This window comes from Hyla sarda, chromosome 1 (assembly GCF_029499605.1).
Source record: "Hyla sarda isolate aHylSar1 chromosome 1, aHylSar1.hap1, whole genome shotgun sequence".
NCBI lineage: Eukaryota > Metazoa > Chordata > Amphibia > Anura > Hylidae > Hyla > Hyla sarda.
Genome location: NC_079189.1, coordinates 301,881,108 through 301,901,144, shown reverse-complemented (window position 1 = coordinate 301,901,144; position 20,037 = coordinate 301,881,108). Strand labels below are relative to the sequence as shown.

The window sequence follows — 20,037 nt, the reverse complement described above, 5'->3', positions numbered from 1 at the left end:
GTGAGAAGATTGTAACTCCTGGTCTGCAGCGGCCTGGAATTCTGGGCCCCCCTTGGGGTTACAAACCTGGACAGTCCACAGCTACAGACAGCAAGGACAAGAAAGGTAGATCTTTGTTAGACCGTATGAAGTTGGTTAAAACAGGGCCTGGTATGTGGCTAACACTAACCATTAAGAATACAGTCCCCAGTGATGCAGGGACTTATGTCCTTGGTTGGTGGTTTGGAGGGACTAACCAAGGTCCCCAGAAAAGGTTTGAAATTAAGGATATATATATATATATATATATATATATATATATATATATATATAGCTCAGGGGAATGGAGAGACCCCAATGCACCCCTAATCCATTCTATAGAACAACATGTCCAGTCCTACAAGAAAATGGTAGCTATAGCAAATCCGACCTACATAGACATAGACCATGGCCAGAGAAACAGGATATTCAGATGTTAACCTGTGACTCGAGTGGATGAGGTGTACAGCAGGGAAGAGTAATAGAACTAACTGTTATGCTTGTGGTAGCGCCAGGCCTCATCTAGGTACAGTCCCATTATATATCCCAGAGCAAGCAGAGGAATGCTTCCTCAGCCTATATACCAATAGCTTTACAGATTACACAAATTGTGAACAGTGGAAGAAGGAATATCCTATCACCACCAAAACCCCTAAACCAGGAGAAGGTATCACCATTTACCCTGGGAACTATACTTGCTATTCCATCCCAGGTAACCATGCTATTTCATCCCAGGTGTGGAGATATGAAGCTTAGAACCCAGTTGGAAGGAAACTGGACTGGAGAATGTACATTGACTAAAGTCATTATGCCTGTGCATATCTTTAACCATGAACAAATAGCAGAACAAGAAACTCACAATAGGAAAAGGCGAGAATTCCCTAAAGGGAGCCGTGACCCCCATGTGTATATTGATGCCATTGGAGTCCCAAGGGGTCTCAGATGAGTTTAAGGCTAAGGACCAAGTAAAAGCAAGATTTGAATCTTTCCTATTACCCCTAGTTACCAATAAGAATGTAGACTGGATTAATTATATCTATTACAATCAACAAAGATTTGTAAACATTTTAATAGAAGCCTTCAAAGGACAGGTTGAACAGCTTAGCGTTTCAAAATAGGATGGCTCTAGATATAGAGCTGGGCGGTATGACCAAAAATGTGTATAACGTTATTTTTGTAAGTTATGGCAGTTCCACAGTATTTAACTGTATTTTCCACCCCCCCCCCCCCAATCATGTTACCCATGGGTGCTGCTCTGCTTCTCTCATCCCCCGCCCCCAATGAATTATCTTCCCAGCGCTGTGCTGTCCCCCACATCGGGGAACTAATCATATGTCACCAACGAGCGCTACTTCTCTTCCCCTCCCCCCCCAAATCATTATTAGCCACTGCGCTGTACTGTACTATCCTGTGCCCGGGCTGCAAAAATAAACAAAATAAACTTTAACTCACCTTCCGACGTTCCCCGTTACCGGCCTAACGGTCCCTCTGCTGCGGTCCTGGGGATGGGAACGTCAAAGAGCTGTCAGCCTATCAACGGGCGCAGCGATGTCCCACCTCGGCCGGTGATAGGCTGAGCCCACTGTCATGTAAGGAGCCGGCCGGCTTCATACATGACAGTACGCTCAGTCTATCACCGGCCGCAATGATGTCCCACCTCGTCATGTAAGAAGACAGCCGGCTCCTTACGTGACCCATCCCCAGGACCCCAGCGGAGGTAACGTGAGGCCGGTAACGGGGAATGTCAGAAGGTGAGTTAAAGTTTATTTTTGCAGCCCAGGGACGGCGTAGCGCTGGGATGATAAACCGGGGAGCAGTGGCGGATCCAGGGGGGGGGGGGGCAACGGGGCAATTGCCCCCCCCCCCCCGAGATTGCTGCCCCTATTATTGAGGAGCGGGAGCTGTCCCCGACTCCACTGTCCCCTCACCTTTCACACGCTGCTCCAGCTCCTGCTGCCCCTTTAAGAGAGGGAGCTGACGGCTGCTGTAACTTAGTCCCTGCTCGTCCGACCCCTCCCCCGGCTGCTCACCGCAGAGCTGAGGAGAAGACACTGCCTGCCAGCTGTACTGCCTCTGCGGCCTGTATCCTCACTCCATACCAGCGGAGCTCCGTCCAGTCTGACAGTCTCTGATCTGCAGGGTGGCCATCAGAGGTGAGGAGGTCTGTAGTTAGGTCCCAGTGTCCGGGCATGTCAGTCACTACCTGTATACCAGTGACTGCTGTGCCCTCTCTGGCCTACTACATATAGTATATGCAGTATGGGCGAATCATTGATATACAGTGAAGTGTTTCTCAAACAGGGTGCCTCCAGCTGTTGCAAAACTACAACTACCAGCATGCCCAGACAGCCAACAAGAGTTGTAGTTTTGAAACAGCTGGAGGACCCTAGTTGGGAAACACTGTGGGGCTATATACATCAGCTGTGCTGTACCACTGCCCTGGCTGCTATAAATATATGCATGTATATAGTAGTCAAGGCTACAATTAATGTATATAGCCCCTCAGTGTTATGTCACTATATACCAATGTCTGTGCTGTGTTCTCTGCCCTGCCTGGACCATATTACGTATATAATACATATAGTATGGGCCAGTTCAGAGGACACACAGCACGTATCTAGGGACATAATACTGCAGGACTATATACATCAGCTTATCTGTGCTGTACCCACTGCCTTGGCAGCTATATATAGCCCCAGCAGCTGTATATAGCCCCGCAGTGTTATGTCAGTATATGTCACTGTATGCCAATGTCTGTGCTGTGTTCTTTGCCCTGCCTGGCCCATATTACGTATATAATATATGTAGCATGTGTTAGCCAGTTCAGCACAGACATTCGTATATGGGGACATAATACTGTTGGGCTATATACATCAGCTTATCTGTGCTGTACCCACTGCCCTGGCAGCTACATTTATGCATAGAAACATGGGGACCAAAAAAGTGTAAAAAATGCATTTCAAAAAAAGTAATAAATGTGATTTACCCCTTGCCTAATAAAAGTTTGAATCACCCTTTGTTCCCATTTTTTTAATGAAATAATGTAAGGAAAACCCTATACATAAACCCTAAACATATTTGGTAGCGCCACATGCACAAATGTGTGAACTAATACAATATAATGCACACTGAAAGGTGAAAGCATGAAAAAATATCAAAGTCCAGAAGTGCGTATTTTTGGTCACTTCAATAACTTTAAAAAAAAAATCGAAATAAAAATGGTTCTGACAAAAACAGATCACAGCACAAAAAATAAGCCCTCATATAGTCCTGTATGCGGAAAAAGAAAAGGGTTATAGGGGTGAGAAGAGGACACTTTAAAGCATACTCATTTAATGCCCCCGTCATGTGCCACTCACTTATAATGCCCCACTGTCTTGTGCCCCTTACGTAAAATGCCCCCTGAGGGTGAAGGACAGGGGGCATTATAACATTACAGGGGCATTATATGTGAGGGGAACATTACAGGGGCATTATATGTGAGGGGCACAGCACAGGGGGCACAGATTTCTGGACCAGGCGGTATGTACCATCTGAATTAGATAAGGAAAGACTATAGAGAAAACGTCACCTGTAGTCACTGATATCATTGTACAGTGTCCTGACTGTCCCATCACTGGTAAGTTTTGCAGTAATGATGGGTGAAACAACAACTTCCAGCATCTCCTATGGTAAAAACTTCTTTAGCCCTTTCCCATTCTGTGGTAATTGGTATATTTGATTATTATACTGGATACATTTAATAATATTGTAAGTTCCTTAAGCAACACCTTATTTTCTGTCCACCAACGCAAAATTCTGTAATAGTGCCCCTCCCGAGACTAGACTCTGGATCCGCCCCTGCCGAGGAGGGGGGGGGGAGAAAAGCAGAACAGCGCCCGCTGCGGCTGATAATTCATTCATTCATTCGAGGAGGGGAGTCTTTCGTTGGAACTTAAAAGAATGGGGGGGGGGGGGGGGGGTTGGCAAAAGATGCTGATTCAAATAGGAATAACAATTCTAACAATTCTTATCATCCTTGCAAATATCTGTTGTGTGCTGCTATGCCTGAAGAAGATGTGTGAAAAAGCCATGGACAATGCTACTCCTTTGATGATGAACATCGACAATGAAGAATACCATGATGGACCATATACCCCATTACAGAAATTCCTGAATACAGAATTATCGTATATGTAAGGGACAGCAACTGAAAATCTATGTACAAAGTGGCAACGTAACGTACAGAAATAAGAAATAAGAAAAAGAGTTGCAGAAGTACATAGAACAGATGAGATAGAATGTAAGAATGTAAAAATAGCCATTTCAAGGGGGGAAAACTGTAATGGACTTAATATATGTAATCATATACATATATATACATATATAGTTTAATTTGTATAAAATGTCATATTTTACATTCTTAGCTCTTTTTGCTTAAAATTAGCTGACCTGACTGAAATCATATTCACCCACCAGTGTAGCCTGCACTATCAAGATTCAATTATTTGTAGAGAGATAAAAGTCATGTCAACCTGATATTTTGGATATTTGAGAATAAAAAACAAAGTTAATAACTGCTTAGCGCTTAGATGAAAAAAACAAGTCAAGCTTGCGCATCACAAAAAGCTATGCACACGTAGATTGACACACACATCATTAATAATTACCGTAATCGATAATGTGGGTGGTAATTTATGTTAATTCTGAAGTCTTTATAAACCCTGTGTAATACTGTAATAAAGGAGGTGAGAGAATTTAACCCTAAACATATTGTGTCTGTGTGTTATTCACTTCGAAGCATGCATCAAATAATAATTGATTTCAGATGGAAACAGATATCCACTTGGTCCTGAAGGAGAGATCTACTTCAGGGCCTACTCAGGCCCCTGTCGATCTACTGGGGCACCTATCTACCTGCACCTGCAAGGGGGACCCTATCTACCTACAAAGGGTGCCCTGCTTACCTACATAGAGCACCAGTTTACCTACTGTGGGGGGGGGGGGAGCTATCTACTAGGTGGCACCTGCATACTGGGTACCCCCATCAGAGACAACTATCTAGGTGGGAGAATTGTTACCATTTGGGCACTATGGGTGGGGAAAAGATGAGGAAGCTGTTGAAGAAGTACAGAGCCTAAGATCTTTGTCAAGCAGGTTCTTCAGAGAGGGGTCTTGGACAGGTAAAGAAAAAAAAGTAAATAACTCTAATCAGAGAAGATGTCACCTGTTGGTCATTGCATATACCTGCACTGTAATCACTTATACTGGCTTCAGCGCATGTGCACAAATGGTGTCTACGACAATATGGGCAGCGTATGAGGGTATTCATAATCTTTGTATACAGCATTTTCTTGTGTAAAATGATATTCATTTACTGTTAAGGTTTAGCTGTATTTTTTAGGCCCTTATACAATGGTATTATTGGTAATGATGGTCTTGATAACATTGGATTTTGTTCGGTATTAGTACATGGTGGCATTATTTAGTAACTGTGTGGTGGTATTTTTTGTCCCTTGTATTATTGCTAATGTTGGTCTTGGTACACTGGGTTTTACTCAGTAATAGCATAGTGGGCATTATTTAGCCACTATGTAGGATTTGTTGGTTAGCAGTTTGGTAATAATACTTGTACCATCCATACTGTAGGATTAAGTAGCTGTAGGACTGTTATTTAGAGGTATGATTATATTATTGCTTATTAAGAAATTAGAACTGGTTTTATCCAAGTAACAAAACAATGGTACATTTAATAATTCAACAATATTTTCCCTACTAAACAAAATCCAAGCATAACTTCATTATTTGTCTCAGTCCCCTACATTCAGGTCCATTCTACTCACCTCACTGTCTACCTCTTTCCAAGTGATGCCGCCACACCATGACACTTTAAGCACGAGGTCTTTGTTATCTTCCTTTATGCTCTTGACAATAAATGTTTCTGTCCCAAAACATGGATCAAGTTTTTCTAAATCCACTAGATATTTGATTTTGATGAGAGAAACACTGAGTGTGCATGCACGCATTTTTTTCAATGAGTTCTGAACACTCCTGCGTAATCTCTTGCGACAAAAAAAGTTCAGGTTTACAATGCTCTGCCGCAGACTTTGTGGCACACAGTGCTTGTAGCTGTACAAAGAGGGAATATAATGTAATACTGTTAGACTCAGACTTGCTCAGGTAAGGACATAGGGGGAACTACAGTGTATACACATTCACAATGTGATGATGATTGATTTCTTCTCTAATTGGACTAATGCTTTGATGCTAGTACAGAAAGGCTGTTGAGGTTTACCACAGTTTACCACATTCGTGAATAATGCATATAATATTAAATAGATAAGTACTCAAAGGGGTACTCCAGTGATTTTTTTTTTTTTTAAATCAACTGGTGCTAGAAAGTTGAGCAGATGTATAAATTACTTCTATTTACAAATCTTAATCCTTCCAGTACTTATCAGCTGCTGTATGTGCAAGAGGAAGTTCTTTTCTTTTCTTTTTGAATTTATTTTTAGTCTGACCACAGTATTCTCTGCTGACACCTCTGTCTATGTCAGGAACTGTCCAGAGCAGGAGCATCCCCATAGTAAACCTCTACTGCTCCAGACAATTCCTGACATGGACAGAGGAGTCAGCAGAGAGCACTGTGGTCAGACAGAAATTCAAAAAATAAAAGAACTTCCTGTGGAGCATACAGCAGCTGATAAGTACCGGAAGTAATTTACAAATCTGTTTAACTTTCTGGCACCAGTTGATTTAAAAAAAATAAAATAAAATCACCGGAGTACCCCTTTCAGGTGCAAAATGTGTATAATGTAACACACCATCTCTAAACAATGCTTTATTCCTGTTTACCTGATGCTACTGAGTATTTGTTTTGGGGTCTTGTCATTTTCTTGTGCCAGTCTCATCATATCTAGAACAGCCAGCGCCAAGCACTGCTCTTGAACATCAATGCTAACAGGTAGCTCTATCCGACCATTTATGAAGTCACTTCGATACTGTGATGACAGGCAATAAACAGTATGAGTCAGTTAGTAAATCAATAAAGTCAGGGCCATATTTGTTCTCAAAAAATGTAAACCATCTCTCCTCCCTAAACCAAGGTTCATATTGCACAATCCAACACACAATTTATAAGGTGTTGAAAGACTGCTTCTTGACCCCTAGAGGATATAGGATGTACTTGTATGACCTGGCTGCCTGGTACCTGGCACATCAGGACGTACATGTACATCCTGAGTCTCAGCTGGACTATGAAGAGAGCGTAGGAGCTGCACTTGCTTCATAGACCACAGGTCCCGGCTGCTATCAACAGGCGAGGACCCCCACGGCTAATGGCGAACATCAGCTATCATGCTGATGCCTGCCATTAAACCTACAGATGCCTGATCAATACTGAAGTATTGGGGGGGCTTTGAGAGACTCATTGGCCCACTCACGGTGCCACCACGATGGTCTGATGAGTAAAGATGGCGGCTGAAGCTCTGCTCACCTGCTCCAGGCCGTCCTAAAGGATCTTCTTGTATGGCCTTCCATGTCGACACACACTCCATGCATTGTTTATGGAACAGCCAGAGATGCATGTGCACTGTACTGAGGTATCTCTGGCACTCCCATAGACACTGGAAAGATACTGTAGATAGATAGATAGATAGATAGATAGATAGATAGATAGATGGATAGATAGAAAACTCCAAGTCATGGGCAGCTTCAAGTCATGGGTTTTCCATTACAGCAAACAGGCATAGCAGAACTTTCCATAAAATGTGAGAAATAGTGGCTTTTATTAAGCACATAAGGTTAACAGCAGAAACCTTACAGTGGCTGCTTTAAATCTGATGTGCTGAATAAAAGCCACTATTTGTCACATTTTATTGTTAGTACTGCTGTAACTCTTTGCTGTTGTCTACATGGAAGGATATAGATAGATACATTTATAAAAGATATATATATATATAGAGTAGATATAGGATAGATAGATAGATAGATAGATAGATAGATAGAGGATAGATAGACATAATTCTACCTGTCATAGATGTATGGGAGCAGACAAATTATCTTCCCTTTACTGAGCACAGAAGGGGAGGTGTAGCATGGGAGAGCCAGGACCAGGATCTTCTTTTCAGTAGGTGCAGCACCTAAAACCTTCCCCCAGGGAATTGTTAGCAGTTATTTCTGCCTTCTCTCACATTGTCCAGCAGGGAGCAGTCAATTACTGCTTCCTGTCACAGGAGACTTACACAGGGAGCCATCACAGCTGTTGGGTAAGAGATGATGATGGCGCCTTCCTCCATGGAGCAAATTTATCAAAACCTGTGCAAAGGTAAATTTGCCCAGTTGCCAATCACATTGTTTCTTTCATTTATCAGAGGCCTTGTTAAAAATGAAAGAGGCGATCTGATTGGTCGCTATGGTCAACTGGGCAGCTTTTCCTCTGGACAGGTTTTGATAAACCTAACCCAAGGGGGGAGATTTATCAAAACCTGTCCAGAGGAAAAGTTGCCCAGTTGCCCATAGCAACCAATCAGATTGCTTCTTTTATTTTTAACAAGGCCTCTGATAAATGAAAGAAGCGATCTGACTGCCAACTGGGAAAATTTACCTTTGCACAGGTTTTGATAAATCTCCCCTCATGTGTGTAGTGAATGGGGTACAGCACAGGCCTGCAGGGATACATCAGCAGGCTATTCTTCCTGCTGTGTCCAGCCCCCAGATGCACAGAACGGGGTGGGGTGATGCACCTTTATCTTAACTCACCTGAGAAAAGAGATAGTCTATGACATGGTAGCTGAGAACAGGCTCAGGGGACAAATTCATGAGGCTGCAGCGGGCAGATTTTTGTTCACTTGTACCAATCCAATCAGGAAAGAAGAATCTTTACATGCAGAACCACAATAAAGAATAATTAGTATACAAAATAAAGTAAGAAATCTGATGATATTGGTAATCATATCTAAAATAAATAAAATCACTGCTAGGGTCATATCTTGGACACTGTTGTCCCTTTCCTGTCTCTTTCCTTTGGTTCATTTGGTTCATAAATGGTTGTGGCTGACACCCTGTTGTTTTAATGAGGGGTCTCACTTAGCCCACTTATCTGCTCCATGGGCAAGATACCTGCCAGTGCTTTCTATATTCTCTGCAATGTAGCTATCTAATATCTATCTGCTGATTTGTGAATTTATAAAAAGTAGCACATCCTTTATATTTTGCATAACAAAATGCTACTGTTTATCTGCATATTTGTTTTTGAAATATTTTAATACGGAATGTATTGAAAATCGAATGTAGCAAAATATAAAATTTTATATCAAGACAGGAGGCATTCGCATTATGCAATTAATCTCTCTTACTTGCTCCAGCAGCAAAATGGTTAATGTAATAAATGGAGAGAAAAAACTTGAACAGGTATACAGTTAAAAGGTGCAATCAAACATGCTATGAGTTATTTAACAGCCAATCATAACTCAGTTCAGGTAACATAAGGTGATCTAATAGGAAATTCCTCTTCTTTCTTGCTGTTCCGCAGTTAGTTAACTGCACATATCTTTTTTCTCCTTATATATTTTCATATATATATATATATATATATATATATATATATATATATATCCCGTTTTTCCTTTAAATTATTCCAATGTATTCCCTTATATTTTTTGTACTTTCATGCTTTAACTGTCAACTTCGCGTCACATATATTTTCTGGTCCTATGTCCTCCTTGCGCATTTTCTTTCCATTACTGTTTCCCTGTTACACAGTTTCTCATTAAACTTCTCAATATTGTTCACTTTTATTTCTATACATACATCTTTACCTACCTGTTATTCTCTCTCATTGTTCGCTTTCTCTGTTGGTTCCGTTACCATTGCTCTGTGCACGCCCACACTCCATTACTGTCTCCTGTGACGCAGTTCTTTTACTGCTGTCTCAAGAGACTTTGCCAAACTGGTGATCAGTATCAGTCTGTCTGTTGTCTGTATCCAAGACTGTTCAATCTGCAGTTCATACTGCAATGGCCTCAATGCAAGAAAATATTGCAAAATCAGTGGCCCTTGCCATTTCTCAAGCCAATGTCCAAAAGGCTACTCCCTCGGACACTTTTTTTCCCGCAGATGACTCAGTAACCCAACTTTACAAAGGTCTACTTAAACATAAAAAAAACTGCAATTAAGAGGCATTTTGACAAGGTTAACGACCTTTTCTCCGCTAAACAAAAGAAATGAATGTCTATGGGAGTAGGTCAAGACAATAGAGAAGGCTTGCAACCATCCTGCAGCCAGACAACAGGTGACTTACAATTGCACCATGAACGCTCTACCCATGAGAAAACATCAACTAAACTGGTTAAGAAGTCCTCTGCTCGGGCTAAACCCGATTCTTTTGCAGAAATCTCAGATCAATCCTCTTCAGAGGATTCCGATTATTCTGATATTGATGACCCCTCATATTTTCATATGACATATCTGAGGAAAGTGATAATAATATGGATAAACCTGTCCACACTGACAATATAGATTTTGATTCTACGGTTACCCCTTATTTTGATCCATCTCGTATAAGGCACTATAAGGCACCCTAGATCAGGGGAATGGCTACCCCACCCGCAAAAGGCCCAAGATATCAGCCATTGGATTAAAAAGAGCCTAGACTGCTCTTCAAGAAATAAATTACGGGCAGAATGCCCACGTCCATTATTGCCATCTCATGTCTTAACTAAGTACTTACTCAAAACAGGAAAAAAGACACGTTTTTAGACATACTTGGACCATTAACCAAGATCCTTGACATATCTGAGCAATCCATTGCTTCTGGCTAACCTATTGATGTACAGGTTTTGAGAGGCTGGGCTCAAAGAGCCATGTGTTTTTTCGGTAATACCAATGCCGCTTTCTACGCTCAGCGCAGACGTATCCTCCTCCTCAAGATGGATCCCCAATTGACACATCTGGCCACCAATGAACCATCAACCTCCACTGAAGGTTTAGTCTTTGGTGAACCATTTATTAACCCCTTAAGGACTCAGCCAATTTTCACCGTAGGACCCGGCAATTTTTTGCACATCTGACCACTGTCACTTTAAGCATTAAAAACTCTGGGATGCTTTTACTTTTCATTCTGATTCCAAGTCTGTTTTTTCATGATATATTCTACTTCTTGTTAGTAGTAAAATTTTGTCGATACTTGCATTATTTCTCAGTGAAAAATTCCACAATTTTATGAAAAAATTAAAAATTTTGCATTTTTTTTTAACTTTGAAGCACTCTGCTTATAAGGAAAATGAATATTCCAAATAAATTATATATTGATTCACATATACAATATGCCTACTTTATGTTTGCATCATAAAGTTGACAGGTTTTTTGTTTTGGAAGACATCAGAGGGCTTCAAAGTATAGCAACAATTTTTGAATTTTTCAAAAAAAATTCAAAATCGAAATTTTTCAGGGACCAGTTCAGTTTTGAAGTGGATTTGAAGGGCCTTCTTATTAGAAATACCCCATAAATTACCCCATTCTAAAAACTGCACCCCTCAAAGTATTCAAAATAACTTTCAAAAGGTTTGTTAACCCTTTAGGTGTTTCACAGTAATAGCAACAAATTGAAGAGATTTGAGAGAAAATTCAAAATCTTAATTTTTTTTACACTGGTATGTTCTTGTAGACCCAGTTTTTGTATTTTTTACAAGGGGTAAAAGGAGAGAAATCTTCCTAAAATGTGTAACCCAATTTCTCTCAAGTAAGGAAATACCTCATATGTGTATGTCAAGTGCTCTGTGGGTGCACTAGAGGGCTCAGAAGGGAAGGAGCGACATTGGGCTTTTGGAAAGCAAATTTTACTGAAATGGTTTTTGGGCAGCATGTCGCATTTAGGAAGTATGGAAATACCTCAAATGTGGATATAAAGTGCTCTGCGGGCGAACTACAATGCTTAGAAGAGAAGGAGCGCCATACTATTTTGGAAATGATACCACTCAAGGAACATAACAAGAGGTACAGTGAGCCTTTAACACCCCACAGGTGTTTGATGACTTTTCTTAAAGTTGGATGTGTAAATGATTTTTTTTTCACTAAAATGCTAGTTTTCCCCCAAATTTTACATTTTTACAAGGGGTAATAGGAGAAAATGCCCCCAAAATGTGTCTGCTGGAGCACTACAATGCTCAGAAGAGAAGGAGTCACATTTGGCTTTTGGAAAGAAAATTTTGCTGAAATGGATTATGGGGAGCATTTCGCATTTAGGAAGCCCTTATGGTGCCAGAACAGAAAAAAAAAACACATGGCATAGTATTTTGGAAACTACACCCCTCAAGGAACGTAACAAGGGGTGCAGTGTGCCTTAACACCTCACAGGTGTTGGTTTTTCCCCAAATTTTACATTTTTACAAGGGGTAATAAGAGAAAATGACCACCAAAATTTGTAACCCCATTTCTTCTGAGTTTGAAAATACCCCATGTGTGGACGTCAAGTGCTCTGCTGTCGCACTACAATGCTCAGAAGAGGAGGAGCTCCATTGAGCTTTTGGACAGAGAATTTGTTTGGAATGGAAGTCAGGGGCCATGCGCGTTTACAAAGACCCCCGTAGTGCCAGAACAATGGACCCCCCACATGTTACCCCATTTTGGAAACTATACCCCTCACAGAATGTAATAAGGGGTGCAATGAGTATTTACACCCCACTGGTATTTGACAGATCTTTGGAACAGTGGGCTGTGCCAATGAAAAATAAATTTTTTCATTTTCACGGACCACTATTCCAAAAATCTGTCAGACATCTGTGGGGAGTAAATGCTCACTGTACCCCTTATTACATTACATGAGGGGTGTAGTTTCCAAAATAGGGTCACATGTGGGGGTGGGGTCCATTGTTCTGGCACTATGGGTTCTTTGTAAACACACATGGCCTTCAATTCCGGACACATTTTCTCTCCAAAAGCCCAATGGCGGTCCTTCTCTTCTGAGCATTGTAGTTTGCCCGCAGAGCACTTTACATCCACATATGGGGTATGTGCTTTTTCCCTATTTTCCCTTGGGAAAATGAAAAATTTTGGGTAACACCAGCATTTTAGTGACATTTTTTTTTTCATTTTCCCATCCAACTTTAATGAAAATTCTTCAAACACCTGTGGGGTGTTAAGGCTCACTATACCCCCTGTTACATTCCGTGAGGGGTGTAGTTTCCAAAATGGGGTCATATGTGGGTATTTATTTTTTTGCGTTTATGTCAGAACCGCTGTAAAATCTGCCACCCCTGTACAAATTTAGGCCTCAAATGTACATAGTGCAATCTCACTCCGGAGCCCTGTTGTGCGCCTGCAGAGCATTTTACGCCCACATATGGGGTATTTCCGTACTCAGGAAAAATTGCGTTACAAATTTTGGGGATCTTTTTTTCCTTTTACCGCTTGTGAAAATAAAAAGTATGGGGCAACACCAGCATGTTAGTGTAAATTTTTTTATTTTTTTACACTAACAGGCTGGTGTAGCTCCCAACTTTTCCTTTTCATAAGGGGTAAAAGGAGAAAAAGCCCCCCAAAATTTGTAGTGCAATTTCACCGGCGATTTGCAGCGATCGCTGACATGGGGGGGTCTGATGATCCCCCCTGGGTATTTTCACGGGGTGCCTGCTGATCGATATCAGCAGTACCCCCGGTCCAGTCGCCTGCCCGGTACGCAACGGGTTCTTAAGTACCAGGGTGTCAGGGCGTACCTATACGCCCTGGGTCCTTAACTGGTTAAGGAAATAAGCAAATTTGGGGGACTTTTCTCATCCCTGGACAAAGCCCAAGCTTCTTTGAAGAAAGTATTTACGGGCAAGGTTTTCACTAGGGCTGGGAAACAACGGGGTCGATTTCCCAGCCACTCATCCCAGTATAGATCTTCATTCCAGTCTGACAGACCACAATATTCTCCACCTTCCACTCAAACAACTCCATTCTTTCCCTATCGGAATCTTCCTTTTGCAGACGAGAGGACAACGTTTCAGACCTGCACCAGGTGAGTATCTCCATCCCCCTTTTTCCCATCTCCCAGTGGGTGGAAGACACATTCATTTTACCCCAAATTGGAATATGATCTCTTCCCACCAATGGATTCTGAATACAGTGATAGGTTACAAAGTAGAATTAGTTTCTTTTCCTGTCCAAATTCATCTTCCTCACCCTATACATTTCTCATAGGAGGATTATCGTCTAATTGAGACGGAAATTCAGGAGTTATACTCCAAAAACTCCATTGTCCCAGTTCCTATAGATTCTCAGGGTTTTATCAACAACCTATTTTTGGTAAAAAAAGAAAGATGGCAGTTACCGACCTGTTATAAATCTAAGAATACTCAACAATTTTGTTGTATACCTACATTTTAAGATGGAGGGTATTAATCTATTAAGAGACCTCCTATGTCAAGACGATTGGTTTGTAAAAATCGATCTAAAGGATGCCTACCTCACAGTTCCCATGAATCCATCATCCCAAACCTTTCTTCAGTTTGTATGGAAAAATAAAAAATGGCAATTTACTTTCCTTACGTTCGGCCTGTCATCCGCACCATGGTGCTTCATGAAACTTATGAAGCCAGTAATTGCGGCTCTTTGTTCACGAGGTGTTTGTCTCAAAATATATCTGGACAATATCCTCATTATGGCTCACTCTATTCATCTAATTCACCTCCACATGGAATGGACTCTTTCCCTTCTCAATTATCTCGGCAATTATCTTAGACAAAACTGTCCCGATTCCTTCACAAGAAATAGATTTTTTTTGGGATTTATGGTCAACACCCATACTGCTCTTAGTCTCCTTTCCAAGAAACTCAAAAGTGGTTCGGAGGGAAATCCGCTCTCTTCTCAACAAAGATCAGATTTCCTTAAGTTCTATCGCCCGCATAGTGGGTTTACTTTCAGCCTCTATCCAGCTTATTGCATTACAGAGCTTTTCAACACCTAAAAATACAACATTTAAGAGAAGGCTTAGGATATTCGGACAAAATTTCTCTCTTCTTAGAAGCCAGAGAGGAACTTCTTTGGTGGCTCCACCACATTCAAGATTGAAATTACAAAACAATCTTCAATGCCAAACCAGATCTAATCTTGGAATCCGATGCAAGTCTTCTCTGTTGGGGTGCTCGTTGTGGATCTCTATCCACAGGAGGAAAGTGGTCCCATTCAGAATCTTTTCTTCACATCAATTGTCTAGAATTAATGGCGGGTTTCTTCGCGCTGGAGAGTTTCGCAAAAGACTTGACTCATATTTGCATCCTCCTTCCAGTCCAGTAAATCAATCATTTAGGAGGCAAAAAATCCAAGATTTTAGCCAACATTGCCAAAGAATTATGGTATTTCTGTCTAGACATACATATTATTCTGAAGACGGAATATCTCCCAGGCCTTTCCAATTTTGTAGTGCATTGCAATTCTCGCTACCTATCGGATTACAGCGATTGTAGATTGGATCCTTCCATTTTCAACTAAATCAATCTCCTCTGGGGTCCTCTTCATTTAGACCTATTTGCCTCTTGTCTGAATCATCAGCTTCCACGCTTTTTCAGTTGGCGTCCCGATCCAGAGTCTCTGGGTCCGGATGCTCTCATTCAAAATTGGCCTTGGGAAATTCTTTATGCATTTCCCCTGTTTTCTCTGATTCCCGGTTTACTCCTTCAAACTTTGATTCGGGAAATGACCATGGTTCTGATCACTCCTTGGTGGCCAGCCCAACTTTTAGAGATGTTGATAGACATTCCGAGGTTGATCCCACCTTTTCCAACATTACTTCAAGATCCATTAGGGAATCCTCATCCTTTAATCCTGTCGAATTAACTTCCTCTAATTGTATGGCTGATTTCGGGTCAACCTTCATTAACTCAGAACTTTCTCAATGGACTCAATACATCCTTTCAGAGGCCTGGGCTCCAGGTACCAGGACTGCTTACCGATTAGCCTGGAAACTTTGGGTTTGTTGGTGCTCTGAACGGAATCTGTATCCCGTTCTTGCACCTATCCCACATATCTTAAATTATCTTTCCGCCATCTTCTACCAAGATAAGGCTTACCATACCTTAAATCTATATAGATCGGCTATATCTTTTTGATTCTTTCCCAATTGGTAAACATCCTTTAATTTGTAAACTTCTCAAGGGTGTCCGTTTTAACCCCTTAACGACGAGCGCCATAAATGTACGGCACTGCTAAGTGTCACTTCAAGCACCTCGTCGTACATTTACGGTACTGCGTTTCTTGATCACCGCGTCTCTGGACACGGTGATCGGAACAGGATGACTGCTGATATCTATCAGCAGCCATTCCGGCATATCGCCCAGGGGGACCTGAGACGCCCCCTTTTCAGCGATCGCCGTGATATGCCGGTCCATTCTGACCAGCAAATCACGGCTTTTCCGGGCTGATCAGGTCTCTGGTAACCCGATTGCCTGGAAAATAGGGATGATCGGAGCTGTCAGGCCAATCGGCGAATTGCAGGGCAGGGAGGGGGATCAAAGTTGAGATCCCCGCCCTGCCCACTCTGGAAGTCCGGGCAGAGCGTGGCAAAGGTGGCAGCGGCGGTTACCGGTTGCATACAGCGGGGGACGGTGGCAGACAGCAGGAGACCAGCGGCAGACATGGAGGGACCTGTGGTGGGGAGGACCGGCGGCAGCAGAATGCAGCAGTGAAAATCTGGTAAGTGATCTTCAATGCTGCCCAGATAGCCAAAGGCTGCTAAATGAGACATGCCCCCCAACTAAAATTTTTCATTTTCACATCCAACTATAGTGAAAATTCGTCAAACACCTGTGGGGTGTTACGGCTCACTGTACACCTTGTTACGTTCCTTGAGGGGTGTAGCTTCCCAAATAGTGTGCCATGTGTTTGGTTTTTTTTTGCTGTTCTGGCACCATGGGAGCTTCATAAATGAGACATGCCCCCCAAAAAAACATTTCAGCAAAATTCGCTTTCTAAAATCCCATTGTGGCTCCTTCCCTTCTCAGCCCTCTACTGCGCCCGCAGAGCACTTTACATCCACATATGAGGTATTTCCTCACTCAAGAGAAATGGGGTTACAAATTTTGGGGGACATTTTTACCTATTACCCCTTGTAAAATAAAATAAAAATGGGTTTACAAGAACATGTTAGTGTAAAAAATAAAGATTTAGAATTTTCTCCTCCACTTTGCTGCTATTCCTGTGAAACACCTAAAGGGTTAACAAACTTTTTGAATGTCATTTTGAATACTGGGGTGCAGTTTTCATAATGGGGTCCATTATAGGGTATTTCTAACATAAAGACCCTCAAATTCACTTCCAAAATGAACTGGTCCCTAAAAAATTCCAATTTAGAAATTTTCATGAAAAATTGCTGCTAAACTAAAAAGCCCTATAATGTCTTCAAAAAGTAAAAACATGTCAACTTTATGATGCAAACACAAACTAGAAATATTGTATATGTGAATCAACATATCATTTATTTGGAATGTCTACTTGGAATGTCAAAATTTTCAAATTTTTCATGAAATTTTTTATTTTTTCAACAAGAAATTATGCAAGTATGGACAAAAATGTACCACTAACATTAAGAAGAATATGTCACAAAAAAAACTTTCTCAGAATCAAATTCATAAGTTAAAGCATCCCAGAGTTATTAATGCTTAAAGTGACAGTGGTCAGATTTGCAAAAAACGGCTGCGTCCTTAAGGTCAAAATGGGCTGCATCCTTAAGGGGTTAAACCACCTCCTTTACCCAAATATCAATCGACTTGAGCTGTTAATCTTCTTTTATCATTATTTTCTTCCTGGGACGATAATGAATCTTTAACAATAAAACTTCTGTCTTTTAAATTGACTTCTCTTTTATGCATAAAGGGGTTCTCCGGTGCTTAAACATCTTATGCCCTATCCAAAGGATAGGGGATAAGATGCCTGATCACGGGAGTCCCGCTGCTGGGGACCCCTGGGATCATGCACGCGGCACCCCGTTTGTAATCAGTCCCCGGAGCGTGTTCGCTCCGGGACTGATTACCGGCAACTACAGGGCGGGCGGCGTGTGACGTCACACCTGCGCCAGCGTGTGCCGTCACGCTCCGCCCCTCAATGCAAGCCTACGGGAGGGGGCATGATAGCTATCACTTTAAGCATTAATAACTCTGGGATGCTTTAACTTATGAATTTGATTCTGAGAAAGTTTTTTTGTGACATATTCTTCTTTATGTTAGTGGATGGGGATAAGATGTTTAAGCACTGGAGAACCCCTTTAATTTCCATCAAGAGAGTTTCAGATGTCCAAGCTTTGGACATTTCTCGTAGACAGTTTACTCCTCAAGGTGTCTTATTTTCCATATCCAGACGTACAAAAACTAATTTACATACTGTTTTCAATCCTTCATTTCCTTTTCATAATACATTATGTGTTAAGTGTCTTCAATCTTATGAAGCTAAAACCGCTGTCCTACATTACTGACTGCTATTCCCCTGTTACTTGAACTGAGCTATGATTGGCTGTTTAAGGATACATAGCATGTTTGATTGCCTTGGGGACAGAGGCCCTCTAAGGATGGGAGCATTTTTTTTTTCAAATCTGACCTCTATCACTTTAATTAATAGCTCTGGGATGCTTTTACTTATAAATTTGATTCCGAGAAAGTTTTTTCGTGACATATTCTACTTTATGTTAGTGGTAAATTTCTGTCGATACTTGCATCATACTTGGTGAAAAATTGGAAAATTTCAGGAAAAATTGGAAAATTTAGCATTTTTCTAACTTTGAAGCACTCTGTAAGGAAGAGGGACATCCCAAATAAATTATATATTGATTCACATATACAATATGTTAACTTTATGTTGGCATCATAAAGTTGACATGTTTTTACTTTTTGAAGACATCAGAGGGCTACAATGTATAGCAGCAATTTTCCAATTTTTCACGAAAATTTCAAAATCAGAATTTTTCAGGGACCAGTTAAGTTTTGAAGTGAATAGGAGGGTCTTTATGTTGGAAATCCCCCTATAGTGGACCCGATTAAGAAAACTGCACCCCTCAAAGTATTCAAAATGACATTCAAAAAGTTTGTTAACCCTTTAGGTGTTTCACAGGAATAGCAGCAAGGGGTAAAAGGTAAAAGGCCCCCCAAAACTTGTAATTCCTTTTCTCTCGAGTAAGGAAATACCACATACATGGATGTAAAGTGCTCTGTTGTTGGGAAGGAGCGACAATGGCATTTTGGAGAGCGAATTGGTTTTGGTTCGAATGCTCAAATGGTTTTTGGGGGCATGTTACATTTAGGAAGCAAACAGTAAAAAAAAAACACATGGCATGCTATTTTGGAAACTACACCCCTCAAGGAATGTAACAAGGGGTAAATGAAAAGGGGAAAATGAAAAATGTGATTTTTAACACTTAAATGCTGGTGTTACCGCAAACTTTTCATTTTCACAAGGAGAAATAGGAGAAAATGCCCCCCAAAATTTGTAACCCCATTTCTCTTGAGTAAGGAAATACTTCATATTTAGATGTAAAGTGCTCTGTGGGTGCACTAGAGGGCTCAGAAGGGAAGGAGCTACATTGGGCTTTTGGAAAGCAAATTTTACTGAAATGGTTTTTGGGCAGCATGTCGCTTTTAGGAAGTATGGAAATACCTCAAATGTGGATATAAAGTGCTCTGCGGGCGAACTACAGTGCTTAGAAGAGAAGGAGCGCCATTGGGCTTTTGGAGAGAGAATTTGGTTGGAATTGAAGTCGGGGGCCATGTGCATTTACAAAGCCCCCGTGGTGCCAGAACAGTGGACCCCCCCACATGTGACCCCATTTTGGAAACAACACTCCTCTCAGAATGTAATAAGGGGTGCAGTGCGCATTACACCTCACTGGCATTTGATAGATCTTTGGAACAGTGGGCTGTGCAAATTAAAAATTTTAAAATCTGTCAGACACCTGTGGGGTGTAAATGCTCACTGCACCCCTTATTACATTACGTGAGGGGTGCAGTTTCCAAAATGGGGTCACATGTGGGGGAGAGGGTCCATTGTTCTGGTGTTAAGGCTCACTATACCCCTTGT

The 20,037-nt window shown here is 41.4% G+C and overlaps 1 protein-coding gene across 7 annotated transcripts in view; it reads right to left on the bottom strand.

The window, feature by feature from the left end:
• JAK3 (Janus kinase 3) overlaps positions 1 to 20,037 on the bottom strand; it is a 264,164-nt gene that overhangs the window by 201,000 nt on the left and 43,127 nt on the right. For all 7 annotated transcript variants that reach the window (XM_056518127.1, XM_056518128.1, XM_056518131.1 and 4 more), the window contains exons 4-6: positions 8,758 to 8,875; positions 6,853 to 6,998; positions 5,841 to 6,126 (exon numbers count right to left, since the gene is read on the bottom strand). In XM_056518127.1, the coding sequence (XP_056374102.1) occupies positions 5,841 to 6,126; positions 6,853 to 6,998; positions 8,758 to 8,875 (550 nt within the window). The remainder of the gene's footprint in view (positions 1 to 5,840; positions 6,127 to 6,852; positions 6,999 to 8,757; positions 8,876 to 20,037) is intronic.